This window comes from Echinops telfairi, unplaced genomic scaffold (assembly GCF_000313985.2).
Source record: "Echinops telfairi isolate 266 unplaced genomic scaffold, ASM31398v2 ScPeMD7_9;HRSCAF=40, whole genome shotgun sequence".
In the NCBI taxonomy this organism is placed as follows: Eukaryota; Metazoa; Chordata; class Mammalia; order Afrosoricida; family Tenrecidae; genus Echinops; species Echinops telfairi.
In genome coordinates, this window is record NW_022103906.1 from 34,739,949 (window position 1) to 34,754,389 (window position 14,441).

Sequence of the window (14,441 nt, forward strand, 5' to 3'; positions counted from 1 at the left end):
GCAATGAATATACAAATGCGCTTTACACAATTGATGTATGTATGGATTGTGATAAGAGTTGTATGAGCCCCTAATAAAATGATTTTTAAAAAATCATGTTAGCTTTGCATATGTTCATTTGTATATTTAAGATCGTTCAATACATAGCCAAGATAGATAATCCATCAAACACAGTAATAGGAGTAATGGGTCCCTGGGGTGAACTGTTACCTTGATGACTGTATAACCCCACTCCATGGGATTGTACAGATTTGCATGTGAATGGATATACTGGATTGTGTAAGATATGGGTGAAAGCAAAAAAACATATTCTAGGAGAAATAAAAAATCATGGAATTCTTCCATAAACTTATTGAAACTCCTTCATATAAAGTTATAGATGAATATATATGTAGTAAAAGTATAAGGTCAAGAATAGGAATAATATAACTTTTAAAATGGGAGGACAGTGTCATATGGGACTTCAATTGTATCTGAAACAGATGGGGCAAACAGAAATTCCCAAAGTTACACCAAAGCAAAACAAAAAAAGCCCAAACTCACTTCTGGTGACTTACAGCTATGCTATAGATCCAAACAGAACTGTCTCTGTGGATTTCCGTGGCTGTAACTCTCTACAGCAGCAGAAAGCCTCATCTTTCGTCAGCAGAGCTGCTGGTGGGTTCAAACTGTAAAACTTGTAAGCAGCCCAACGGTAACCCACTATATGTTACTAGGACTCCTTTCACAAAGTTCAGCCATGGATAAAAAGCTGTATTTTCTGTATTCTCTTTTAATGTCTAAAATATTTAAAATTAGTATTTGTCATAAGAAATTTCACAATTAAGAAAAGTATGTTTTATGTCTTGTGTTCCCAGGTCCTGAGAACAGTCCGTTATGCCTTCAGCTATCTTTCTATAGGTAATATGTTCTTGTCATCCCAATGAAAGCATTAAGATGTATTTGACAGTCCATTAAAATATTAACAAGCTACACATCACTTCTATAAAATCTTCACAGGTTATGAAAATAAATAGCTTCTTCAAGAATAACTTCAGAAAGTGAGCGTCTCTGTCATTAGACCATACCTGGCCTTGTATGTCTGGTCTTACAGGATATGTACTTGGGTAAGGAGCTCTAGCCCGGGCAGAAGAATTCCAATAGTTAGAATTGTAGTTAGGATAAGGTGACTCTTCCTAGGGAAAAAAGAAAAGTAGGCATACTTTTAAAAGTTGAGTTTTTTTTATATATCATTCTGACATGTTAAAAGCAGCAAGTATAGCAAGCAATAAAAAGCAATGATCAAAAAGCAATAGAACCCCATTATACAACCAACTCAAAACCGCAAACTCACTTCAGTCAAGTTGATTCTGCCTCTATAGGGCAGAGCAGTACAGAGTTTCCAAGAATGTAATCTTTATGGAAGCAAACTGCCTCATTTTACTCCCAGAGAGAGGGATGTTTGAACCTCTTGCTATTCAGTTAGCAGCTCAACACAGCCTACTGCACCACCAGCTTTTCTACTAAACAACCATTCATTATTAAATTGATATAGACACATTATATGATAAGTGATATACCATGAGCAATTATTGTCTAGTAAAAGCCTGTTCTTAATACATTAGTCCACCACAGCAAATGATAAACAGTAAAACCTGTAAAAATCCAAACTTGTGTAATGTAAAAACCTGCCAGAGGGAAAACGCTAATATTTTCCAATAAATGTGTGATAGGAAAGTAATGATTGTACTCTACCAACAGAAGAAAACTCTCAAGGCTCAGAAAACAAGGCAGTCCTGGCTCTCACAGGTTTCCCAGTATAAGGAACTTTGCTATGATGATTAAAATTTGAAAATATTCTAATTCAAAACCAAACTCATTGCCACCAACTCAATTCTTAACTATCCTTTATGTTTCTGACACTGTGAATCTTTAGAGAAGTAGAAAGCCTCATATTTCTTCCTCAAAGAAGCTGGTGATTCCAAACTTGACCTTGCAGTTAGCAGTCCAACATATAATGTACAACATCACCAGGGCTCTTCTTTGAAACCATTAAGCCCAGTGAAGTCAGTAACAAAGAACATATACAGTATTGTATTATACCCTTTACATAAAATATCTACAAGTGAGTGTGTAGAGATCAAAGTTTATTGGCGTTTTATTAGGGATGCGGGTGAGGGAATGAGGGGGAAAGGAAAACAACTTTTAGGGGACACTGAGCGTCTGTTCAGGGTAATGGAAAACTCCAGGAATAGTTCTGGTTGGACAACATGATGAACATATGAAATGTCACTGACCTGTACATGTAAAGACTGCAGCAAAAACAGCGAAAGAGAATGGTTGTACATACTGAAGAACGTAATCAATGTTATGATTTGTAAATGTAGAAATTGCTGAACTGATGTGTGTTCTTCTGCTAATTCTCAACAAAAATAAAATTTAAAAGATTATAGTACATGTGTTACCCACATATTTAACACACATGATTAATAAAACCAGAGTCCTTAGATTGCCTCCCTCCAATCACCCTTCTCATCAGCATTAATTTCATTACTGCAGACAATATAGTATTTTTCCAGTGTTAAAGAGTATTCGCCTATCTCTAAAAACTTCAGAAAATATTACTACTAAAGTTTACTTCACACACATATATTTTAAGTATTCCTTTGCTTTACCACACTCTAGATTTCACATATTCCTCTGCTCCCTGCCATGGCTGAGCTTTATGTTGGCAACCTACAAGTAACAAAAGTAAGAATTGATGTAGAGTAACTTATACGCCAAGATGTAAAAGTAACTGTTTTTCGAACTTAAAAGGCCATTACAATGATTCTCAATAAGCCTACCAACTCTGGTAAGATCAAATCATACCTTTTTAAAGCACCTATTGTCAGCTGAACATATACATTGTTAGCTTATAAGTTATTGTTCTTTAAACTTTGTAGTTTTAAGTATCACTTTAAGTTTGAACTGAATCTTCAAATCCCCCCCCCCACATACACGCCCAGAACTTCATATATGGTCTTACAAAGAAATTCAGTGGCAATTGTAATCATCTTAGCACACTTATCAATTTTATAATACTGTTTTCAAAACTTTACAGTAATATCATATGAAATATAGTAATAAAGGGAGAAAGTACCCCCTCATTTCTGAAATATGAAAACTATGAAGTGGCAAAATTGAAAAAAAATTACTACTAACTTTTAGATCTTAACTACCAATGTTTTAATCAGGTACATTATACTCATCAAGCGCCTCACTGCCTTACCCTGGAATGGGGCCCTAGTAGCATCATGGTTAAAGTATCTGGTTGTTAACCAAAAGTCAGCAGTTCAAACCCACCAGGTACTCTATGGAGAAAAAGATTTATAGGCTTGGAAGTCCTATGGGCCATTTCTATTCTAGGAATCACAAGAATTTGGAATTGTTCACAAATGGGGTTTGTGTGTGTGTGTGTGTGTGTGTGTGTGTTGTTTTGTCTTCCCTAGCTCAGTGGTATGCATGTGACCTAAGCTAATCAATTGGTTTTTGTCTACCTAAAATTTGAGACTTGAGTAAAGCAATAAAACGAGTACATCTGCTACCACACCATCCCTCTACAACAGAGAACCAAGAAACTAAGTGAAACAGGTACAAAAACAATCCAGATACCCTGAGCATGAAATCAAATAAAAAACTAGATTAAACACCGATTGGGCAATGAAACTGACTGAAAACTATACCCAAGAAAATATAACAGAGTTCTGTCAAGTGGCCTCCTACTTGAGACAAAGGCAGTAGCATCCTGGGTGAGGAATACAGAAGACAACATCACAGAATTCCAATGGGACACAGAATAACCATACAGATGTACCAAAATAAGTCCCTGACTTATTTTACTCTCCCTCACCCTCCTGATAATGGCAAAACCTCCCTTCCCTGCAGTACTGGCCACCAAGGACCAAGGTATGAGCCCTAGCTTCCTCTTCTGCCCTGACTACCACTCCTCCCTCCCTGTCCACCAGTCAAATGTTGGCAGACCTTAATAGCATAGCAGCAGCCACTTGTCCCACCCCTCCTACTCACCAACCCAACCAAGTGAAGCACATATGCACATGTCTTTTGCATGTCTCACTTAGTTTCATGGCAACTGCTTCCTCTCTCTTCCCACAACTCCTCCTTCTTTACCCACCCAGTCTGGCAAAGGGCAACAGGCATGTATGTAACTGCATACAAACCAACCAACCACTTATACTTAGCATAAAAGTGACAGCAGCTGGAGAGCAAATGTTTTGAGAACAATGAGGGCAACGAATGTACAAATGTGCTTTACACAATTGATGTATGTATGGATTGTGATGAGTTGTATGAGCCCTGAATAAAATGATTTAAAAAAAGAGACAGCAGCAAAACCATTTGCACATCCACCCACCATTCTTCCCATGCCCCAAATTCCAGAAAGAGAGTGTCCATGCACCCACTCAAAAGGTGACTATACACATGGACTTCTCCAAATGGAATACACAGAAATCAAATATACTTCATCGGTGGGATGGCATGATAGAGAAGCTCAATATCAACAGCTAAAACCAGACCAGGGGCTGATTGTGGGACAGGCCATCAATTGCCCATATGTATCCAAGTTCAGGATAGAGCTGAAGAAAATTAAAACAAGTCCACAAGAGCCAAAATTCGACCGTAAGTCTATCCCACCTGTATTTTAAGAACATCTGCAAAGCAGATTTGACATATTGAACATTAATGATATAAGGCTTGATGCACTTTCGGATGTCAGAAGAGACTCTGAAACTTGCTCTTAATCATAGAGTAGCTAAAGCAAATGGAATAATGAAGACACAGAGCTGAATAGAAAGTTTCATAGGGCAGCTCTAGAAAACAAAGCCAAATTTATAAAGAAATGTGCAAGGACCTAGAACTAGAAAAGCAGAAGGGAAGAACACACTCAGCAAATCTGAAACTGAAAGACTCAACAAAATACTAAAACCTCGAGTTACAATCTGAAAGAGTGTATGGGCACAATACTGAATGATGCAGGAAGCATCAAAAGAATATAAAAAGAAATGAGTAAAAAAAAAAAAAAGATTCATCGCGGCACAGTTCACAATCGCAAGGAGTTGGAAACAACCCAAATTTCCATCAACAGACGAATGGGTTAAAAAACTATGGTACACACATACAATGGAGTACTATGCATCGCTAAAAAGCAGTGATGAACGCATGAAGCACATTGCCACATGGGAAGAACTGGAAATTATGCCAAGTGAAGTAAGCCAAGCACAAAAGGACAAGTACATGAGTCCGCTAAGTTAAGTTTATAAAAAAGAAAAGAAAAATGCAGATGGGATACAGGGAAAAAGCTACTGTATACAAACAGTCCAGGGATGAGGTCCAGGTAGTACAGCAGGGGCCAGACCAAATCCAGGAGTGCATATGGTAGCCAACTAAAATGGAAGGGGTGGGGGGAGTAAAAAAAAAAAGGAGATGTGTGATGGGGGAATAGGGCACTGACCCAGCCAAGGGGAAGGTATTGTTTGTGTCTCCACAAGCAAAGAGGGACCAGACTTAAATTCAGTGTTCTGGGATGTGAATGCAGCAAGGAGCCACTGGAGGAGCCTGAGGGCTCGGCCCAAATCCCAGCTACGTGGACAACTGTCCCTCCCCCCAGAAGAATTTACTTTAGAAGACTGAACTGAAGCTGCAGCTCAGGGAGAGGGACATGTCTGATCAGAGCACATGGGAGGAAATGAATGGGAAGGAAGAGAGTGGAGCACATCCTGGCCCACCAGACGTGGAGGACGATATCCCCACTCTGAACAGTCAATACACAGAATGGACCATATGGCTGATCCCACTATGAGACAGGACATCCCTCACTGACCCATGGCCCTACAGGGGACAACACTGGGGACTCAGTGTCGGGACTGGCCCAGTCTGACCCTGAGACACTGAGGCAAAACACTAAAGACATGCGGCAGAGCAAGGGGAGAGCAGAGCAGGGAGCTCCCGAGGGAGTGCAAAGGACTTTGGGGCCAGAGCATGGCACACCATCAGACTTGACTGGAGGACATGCCTAGAGGTAAAAATCAGACATTGATCTATTCACAGGTTTTTCTTTTTAAAATTTTTTTTTAATTAATTCTTTTCTGGGTCATTGGTTTTCTTTTTGTTGTCATCATGTTCTCTTTGTCGCTTTGTCTTGCTATGCCTTGTTTATTGGTGCATATTATTATCTCTGCAGATCTATCGAGATAAGATAGGCTGGATGAACAGTCTGGAGAACAATGGGACCGATGGTTGGGGGGGGTCATGGGAGAGGGGGAAGTGGGTGTAAGGAGGTGGTGTTGACCAACCCAGGGAAAAGGGAGCAACAAGTGATCCAAAATTAGTGGCAAGGAGAATGTGAGAGGCCTGGTAGGGATTGATCAAGGGCAATGTAATCAAGAGAAATTATTGAAGCCCAAATGAAAGCTGAGTATGATAGTGGGACAAGAGGAAAGTAAAAGGAAATCCAGGAAAGAACAAGGAGGCAAAGGGCATTTATAGAGGTCTAAATATAGGCATGTACATATGTAAATATATTTATGTAAAATGATGGGGAAATAGACCTACGTACATAAACTTATAGGTTTAGTATTAAGGCAGCAGATGGACATTGGGCCTCCACTCAAGTACTTACTCAACGCAAGAACGCTTTGTTCTATTAAACTGGCATTCCATGATGCTCACCTTCCCAACACAATCACTGATGACAAATGTGTGCATAAGCAAATGTAGTGAAGAAAGCTGATGGTGCCCAGCTATCAAAAGATATAGCGTCTGGGGTCTTAAAGGCTTGCAGGTAAACAAGCAGCCATCTACTAGCTCAGAAGCAACAAAGCCCACATGGAAGAAACACACCAGCCTTTGTGACCACGAGGTGTTGACAGGATCAGGTATCAGGCATCAAAGAACAAAAAATCATACCATTGTAAATGAGGGTGAGTGCAGAGACGACACAAAGCCCAGCTGTAGGTAACTGGATACCCCCTCACAGAAGGGTCTCGGGGAGGAACAGAGCCAGTTAGAGTGCAAGGTAGCAATGATGAAACATACAATTCTCCTCTAGTTCCTAAATGCTTCCTCCCCCAACTAACATGATCCCAATTCTACCTTACAAATCCGGCTAGACCAGAGGATGTACACTGGTACAGATAGGAACTGGAGACACAGGGAACCCAGGGCAGATGATCCATTCAGGACCAGTGGTGTGAGTGGCGATACCACCAGGGTGGAGTGGAAAGGGGGAACCGGTTACAAGGATCTACATATAACCTCCTCCCTGGGGGATGGACAACAGAAAAGTGGGTGAAGGGAGATGTCAGACAGTGTAAGATAATGACAAAATAAAAATAATTTATAAATAAGAATTTATAAATTAATGAGGGAGGAGGGCATGAGGACGGAGGGGGGGAAATGAGGAGCTGATGCCAAGTGCTCAAGCAGAAAGCAAATGTTTTGAGAATGATGATGGCAACAAATGTACAAATGTGCTTGACACAATGGATGTGTTAAGGATTGTGATAAAGAGTTGTACAAGCCCTCAATGAAATGATTTAAAAACAAAACAAAAACAAAATCTGAAAAGATATGTGACAGGGTTATATCCTCTCAACATACTTAATTCAATCTGTACGTGGAGCAAAAAATCATCAGAGAAACTGGCTTATATGACATCAGGATTGGAGGAAAGCTTATTAACAACCTGAGATATGCAGATGACACCACCTTGACTGCGGAAAGTGGACTTGGTGCACTTGCAATGAAGAACAATGATTGCAGCCTTCAGTATAGATTGCAACTCAGTAAAAAAGACCAAATTCTCACAAGTGGATCAAGAGGTAATATCATGATAGAGAAACATTGAAGTTGTCAAGGATTCTGACTTTCTTGGATCCACAATTACTGCTCATGGAAGCAGCAGTCAAGAGATCAAAAGATGAGTTGTGTTAGGTAAATCTGCTGCAGAAGACCTCTTTAGAGTCCTGAAAAGCAAGAATATAGCAATGCTAGCACAGTGCCTGGCACCACTGCATCTCCGGGCATTTGAATTGCGCTTCTACCATCTTTCCATCCCTCAGTCTGACTGTAGCATGCGATGTCAGGGCAGAGCAGAAACAAGGACACGGACACAGACACGGGAAATGTGGTTTAACACCAGCAAAGGGCTGACACCATCTGGCTGTGTCGCACCGATGGCCGCCCTGCACGGTCTTTTATTCTCTATGTCAGCAAGGGTCAGTAAGCACGTATGCACTTTCTCAAAGCAAATAAGGAGGAGCAGACTAAACACTAGGTTCTCAAAACAACCCTGCCTTATCAGGACACTCAAGGTTTTTGTCCTTAGGAAGGAACACGGCGTCCTCTGTCACGTCCTGCTCCAAGAACTGCATCCAAGCCACTTGCAGCTCAGATGCCGAGAACCTCCTTCATTTTCTAGAGATATCTGGTGTCCATGGAAACAGTCCACTGCCCTCAGCCTTTGTTAACTCCTTCAGGGCCAACATTTCCCCCTTTTTATTTCTGCTGAAGAGAATGAAGCATGACAGAAGATAAGGCATGTTGTTGTTCGGTTATGGTTTGCTTTCTGTGGAGCTTTGCTGTGACTAGATAAAAACGAAAACACAAAATTAAAATCCATCCTAACAACCCTCAAGTACTTCTAACCAGGGCCTTAGTTTTTTAATCGTTTTATTAGGGGCTCATACAGCTCCCATCACAATCTACACATACATCAATTGTGTAAAGCACATCCGTACATTCATTGCCCTCACCACTCTCAAAACATCTGCTCTCCACCTAAGCCCCTGGCATCAGTTCCTCACTTTTTCCCCTCCCTCCCTGCTCTCCCCTTCCTCATGAACACCCAACAACCTATAAATTATTATTTTGTCTTATCTTGCCCTGTCCAACGTCTCCCTTCACCCACTTTTCGGTTGTCCGTCCCCCAGGGAGGAGGGTCACATGTAGATCCTTGTAATCGGTTCCCCCTTTTCAACCCACCCTCCCTTCACCCTCCCAGCATCGCCACTCACACCACTGGTCCTGAAGGGATCATCCGCCCTGGATTCCCTGTGTTTCCAGTTCCTATCTGTACCACTGTACATCCTCTGGTCTAGCCAGACTTGAAAGGCAGAATTGGGATCATGACAGTGGGGGAGGAGGAAGCATTTAAGAACAGAGAAAGTTGTATGTTTCATTGTTGCTACATCGCACCCTGACTGGCTCATCTCCTCCCCAAGACCCCTCTGCAAGATGTCCAGTGGCCTACAAATGGGCTTTGGGTCTCCACGCCATACTTCCCCGCCTCATTCACTATGATATGATTGTTTGTTCTGATGATGCCTGATACCTAATCCCCCCGACACCCCGCGATCGCACAGGCTGGTGTGCTTCTTCCATGTGGGCTTTGTTGCCTCTGAGCTAGATGGCCTCTTATTTACCTTCAAGCCTTAAGACTCCAGATGCTACATCTTTTGATAACCAGGCACCATCAGCTTTCTTCGCCACACTTGCTTATGCACCCACCTGTCTTTAGCGATCGCATCAGGGAGGTGAGCACACAATGATATGATTTTTTTGTTCTTTGATGCCTGATAACTGATCCCAGGGCCTTAATTTTATTTCATATCCCGAATGCCATCCGCCATGCTTTGTACCAAATCCAAAATACTCAATTTATGCAACTGTTTTTGATATGTCAAGGTAATGTCTTTTTTGCTATCTGGCTATATAGAAGTCAAATTATACTGACCTACAAGATGCCGTCAAACCCTATCCCAAGGGTACAAACTTTCATTATATGTCAATGGGGTAACACAAAAGGTAATATAATTCCAATCACGTTTTAAAGACATTTGTTGGTGTAGGCTCGTTAATTGATCTCCAATCATAACTACAGCTTGTTGTAAATTGGCATTCTGAGTGGCAATTTCAGAATCTGCCTTTGTGATGACCACAAGGCTTCCAAGTCTTTGTGCCAATTTTGGACAAACTCAGTGGTTTGAGCTACTTAATCAAGGGCAGTTCCTGCTACTGCTGCGGTTGCCGTGATGGCTGAGTCCCAAGACAGCTCCAATGATGAATCCAATCATGCGCTCAGTTAGCCTGCGCATGACTTCCACAAGTTGCTGTATGAACATCATGGCAGGGGAATCCGGCCACAGCTGGTTCATCACTGTTAGTATCCACACACCTGTTCAATTCTTTAAAATATAAATGCTTTCTCACCTTTGGTTAAAAGGTACAGTATGATTTAGACAAGTATATTATTGACACTGACCACAGGTTACTTCCCCAAGAGACTCATTCCAGACAATGGGGCCTTTAAGAAACAAATAAGGCAAACAAACACAAGCCTGAATGTAATGGGTGTCATTAAGTGTAAAAGATAATGTAGAAATGTTATCAGAAAAGTTTAAATGCCCCAACCATCCTTTCAAAGGGTGAAGTGAAGCACCAACCTTCCAAAGGTGAGGTTGTGCAGGGTGATGAATTCACTGAGGCTGTGGTGGAGCAAAGCCCCCTCCGTGCTGCACAATGGTATTCTTAGCAGCAGTGCTGATCTCATGAGCGGCGCTGTTGTACTGCCACCGAAGGTCTTTGCCATGATGCTTTTCTTGGGCAGAGCCAGAATGACACTTCCATGGAAAGTATTAGTTAAGACCCGAGGTTTCTCTCCTTGCACTGTGTCCAATGCACCTACTGTATTCACTTAAATGTGATACCCTAGTTACATGACAAGAAGGAAGATCTGGCACCCGTGTGGTCAAACTGGCCTCTGCTCCCCAAAAAACATGAACACTCAAAAGATAAATCCTGTTATGTGAATGTTGGCTGCCACTGGTTAATGTAGACATCCAAGCCTGATAGCTGGTTTTCAAACAATGGGGACCGTGGTCAATAAGCACAGGAGAGTCTTCAGCTCCAACAAAATAATTATTTACACTTTGACCTTCCTCTCCAGGTTTGAAAGGTCCTGGGGCTCATAGGGTCCAGGCATCCAAGTAGAATCATTAACATAAATGTTAAGAGAAAAATGAGACCAACCTATAACTGTGTTAAGGGGAGGACTGGGCACATACATCCAATATGTGTAATTCTCTTCAGCTCTTACCTATTGGGTTGTCAATGCCATCATGGCCAGGAATAGGGTGCCTGCACTGAGCGCTTGCCCCGACTGTCTCACTAGCTGCTCATCATCTTGAGTTAATGTCTTAATCTGTCCCCAGGTTGGTATGTAGCTTGGCACATTCGCGCTAAAGGGAATCGAAAGGTGGCGGTCTTCCCCAGGTGCATCTCTTCCATCTTGGAGGCTAGATCATCAAATTTTCGCTTCTGACTCATGTCTGACCTTTATATTCTTTGCAGGTACGCAACACTGCTCCTCACCTGTGGAAATATGAGCAAACTCTCTGCCCCATTTTCACACTACCGCAGGCTTCCATAAGCCTGACAACACATCCTTGTAAAAAACAGGCTGATTAAGCTGGTGTACAGGCACCAAAGATTTCTGCATCCAATGTTTAGTAGCAGCACTCTGCGTCAGTATCCAAATTTAAAATACTGATTGTAAATGAGCTCTCATAAGTTTTTTTCTAACTGTATCCCATATTCCCTTTTGTTTTAAAAGCATGTCTTTTAATGTTTGCTGTGAGCGCTCAATTATAGCCTGTCCAGTGGAGTTGTAGGGAATATCAGAAAGGCGTTGTATATGAAAAGCACGTAAGGGTTGTTGGGATTTATATGCTGTGCCATTGTCAGTTTCATGCTATGCAGTACTCCTATGATGGCAAATGCTTCTAGTAAATGAGTGCTAACAGCATCTGCTCTTTTGGAAGCTAGCGCAGTAGCCCAAGAAAAGGCAGTGTATGTATCAATAGAGTGATGGACATATTTCAATTCAGACATCAAAGAACAAAAAATGTCATTGTGAATAAGGGAGAGTGCGGAGTGGGGACCCAAAGCCCATCTGCAGGCAACTGGACATCCCCTTACAGAAGGGTTGTGGGGAGAAAACGAGCTAGTAAGGGTGCAGTGTAGCAACGATGAAACATACAACTTTCCTCTAGTTCTTAAATGCTTCCTCCAAGCCACTATTATGATTCCAATTCTACCTTACAAATCCAGCTAGACCAGAGCATGTACACTGGTACAGACGGGAACTGGAAACCCAGGGACTCCATGATAGATGATCCCTTCAGGACCAGTGGTGAGAGTGGATACGAGGAGGGTACAGGGAAGGTAGGGTAGAAAGGGAAAACCGATTACAAGGATCTATATTTAACCTCCTCTCTGGGGGACGGACAACAGAAAAGTAGGTGAAGGGGGACATCGGACAGTGAAAGATATGACAAAATACCCATTTATAAACCATCAAGGGCTCATGCGGGAGGGGGGAGCTGGGAGGGAGGGGAAAAATGAGGACCTAATGTCGGGGGTTTAAATGGAGAGAAAATGTTTTGAGAAACGATGTACAAATGCGCTTTACACAATTGATGTGTGTATGGATTGGGATAACAGTTGTATGAGCCCCTAATAAAATGTTAAAAAAGAGAAAAAAAATAAAGTAGACTCAGCAATGAAAAAACAAAACAAAACAAAAAAAAAGATATGACAAAATAATAGTAATTTATAAATTATCAAGGGTTCATGAGGGAGCGAGGAAGGAGAGGAAAAAATGAGGAGCTGATACCAAGGAGTCAAGTAGAAAGCAAGTGTTTCGAGAATGATGTGGGCAACAAATGTACAAATGTGCTTGACACACAATGGATAGATGTATATGGATTGTGATAAGTTATATAAGCCCCCAATAAAATTATTTTTTTAAAAAGCAAGACAAGGAAAAATAAATAAAACCGCTTCACAAAACGAAACTAGTTCAAGTTCAAGAGCAAAGGACAATGATAAAGGACAGGAAATTAACATCCTGAGTGGAATAAGTCTAAGAACAAAAGAAAAACCTTTCCCCTCTTCCCAAATTCTGAACATTATTTGTATTGTTAGCATAAATAGCTTGCATTTAACTACTAACCTAAAGGTTGTTGGTTGGAACCCACGCAGGGACTCCTGTAAAGAAACGGTCAGAGATCTGTTTCCATGAAGATCACAGCCAAGAAAACCCAGGTAACACACACAGTTCACAGCAACATGTTTTTTTAATAGGTATTGTTTTTTGGTTTTGTTTTTAATATTGTATGGGTATTGTAGTTTCAGATGAGTACTTAGTTGTTTTAGTCAAGAACCTGTACTATTATAAGACTAATGAAATTTAAAACCCTGTAACAGTGAATGTGGGTGGACTTGATGGTAGCCACTAACAATATTAGTCGTGAAGTGTTATCTCATTGTGGTTGTTATTTGCATCTTCCTAATGACGTTGAGTAATGTTTGATGGGGCTTATTGGCCATTTGTAATTCTTCTTTGGAAAAGTATCTTGTGATAGGTACATAATTTCATGTCCACTTATTAAATAGGTTATAGGGATGGAATCTAGCCTGTCAATCAGGGCAGAGGCAATCATGCCACTGTGTGGGCACGGCCTTCTCCTGAGGATTCTGGGATCTCCTCTCTTCCTGCTGACAAGACTCATGGAGCCATGCTGATCCCAGCCAGAGACCTGGAGCTGGAGGAAACTCATGGAGACCCACACCAGTGCTGAGATGCTTCCACTGCCACTGGATCCACAAGACTTTCCACCCACTGGCCTGTGATTTTTCTGCATTTGGCTTCATTGCATGTGTTGCATGAGTCTGAAGAGGAATTTATAGACTGGTATGGGACATACGGGCTAATATCAGATTTATGGACTTAATCTGGGCTAGGCTGGGATGTTTCCTTAACATACAGCTACTCTTTATATAAAGCTCTCAGTGTGTGTGTGTGTGTGTGTGTGTGTCTGGATTTGTTTCTCTAGTCACCCCAGACTACACATATCCATTCACAACCTTTACTCATTTTTCAATTAGTAAATTGAATTTTATCTCAATTAGTAAATAGAAATAAAATTTTCATTTTATTATTGAGCTGTAAGACTTCTCTATGTATTTTGAATACAAGTCCCTTATAAAATAAAATCTCCAATATGAAAATCTCTGCCTTTGTAGTAGATTGCTTAGTTCATTCATTTTTGTAAAGTGATACATTTGGATTTACACCTGCCTTTTTACTTTTAAATAAACCATTTTATTGAGGGCTTTTATTCAATGCATCAATTGTATCAAGCACATTTGTACATGTTGCCATTATCATTTTCTAAACATTTACTATTTGAGCCCTTGATCTCAGATTCTTTTTTCCCTCCCTCCCACCTTGTGACCCTTTGATAAATTATAAATTATTTTCATATCTTACACCGAGCACATTTTCCCGTCACCCACTTTTCTGTTGTTCATCCCCCTGGGGGATGGGGTTTTATGCGACT

General features: G+C 41.1%; 1 protein-coding gene across 1 annotated transcript in view; it reads right to left on the reverse strand.

The window, feature by feature from the left end:
- Window positions 1–14,441, reverse strand: part of BAG4 (BAG cochaperone 4) — a 62,863-nt gene that overhangs the window by 36,278 nt on the left and 12,144 nt on the right. Inside the window, exon 2 of the mRNA XM_004696207.3 lies at window positions 1,068–1,175. Within this exon, the coding sequence (XP_004696264.1) occupies window positions 1,068–1,175 (108 nt within the window). The remainder of the gene's footprint in view (window positions 1–1,067; window positions 1,176–14,441) is intronic.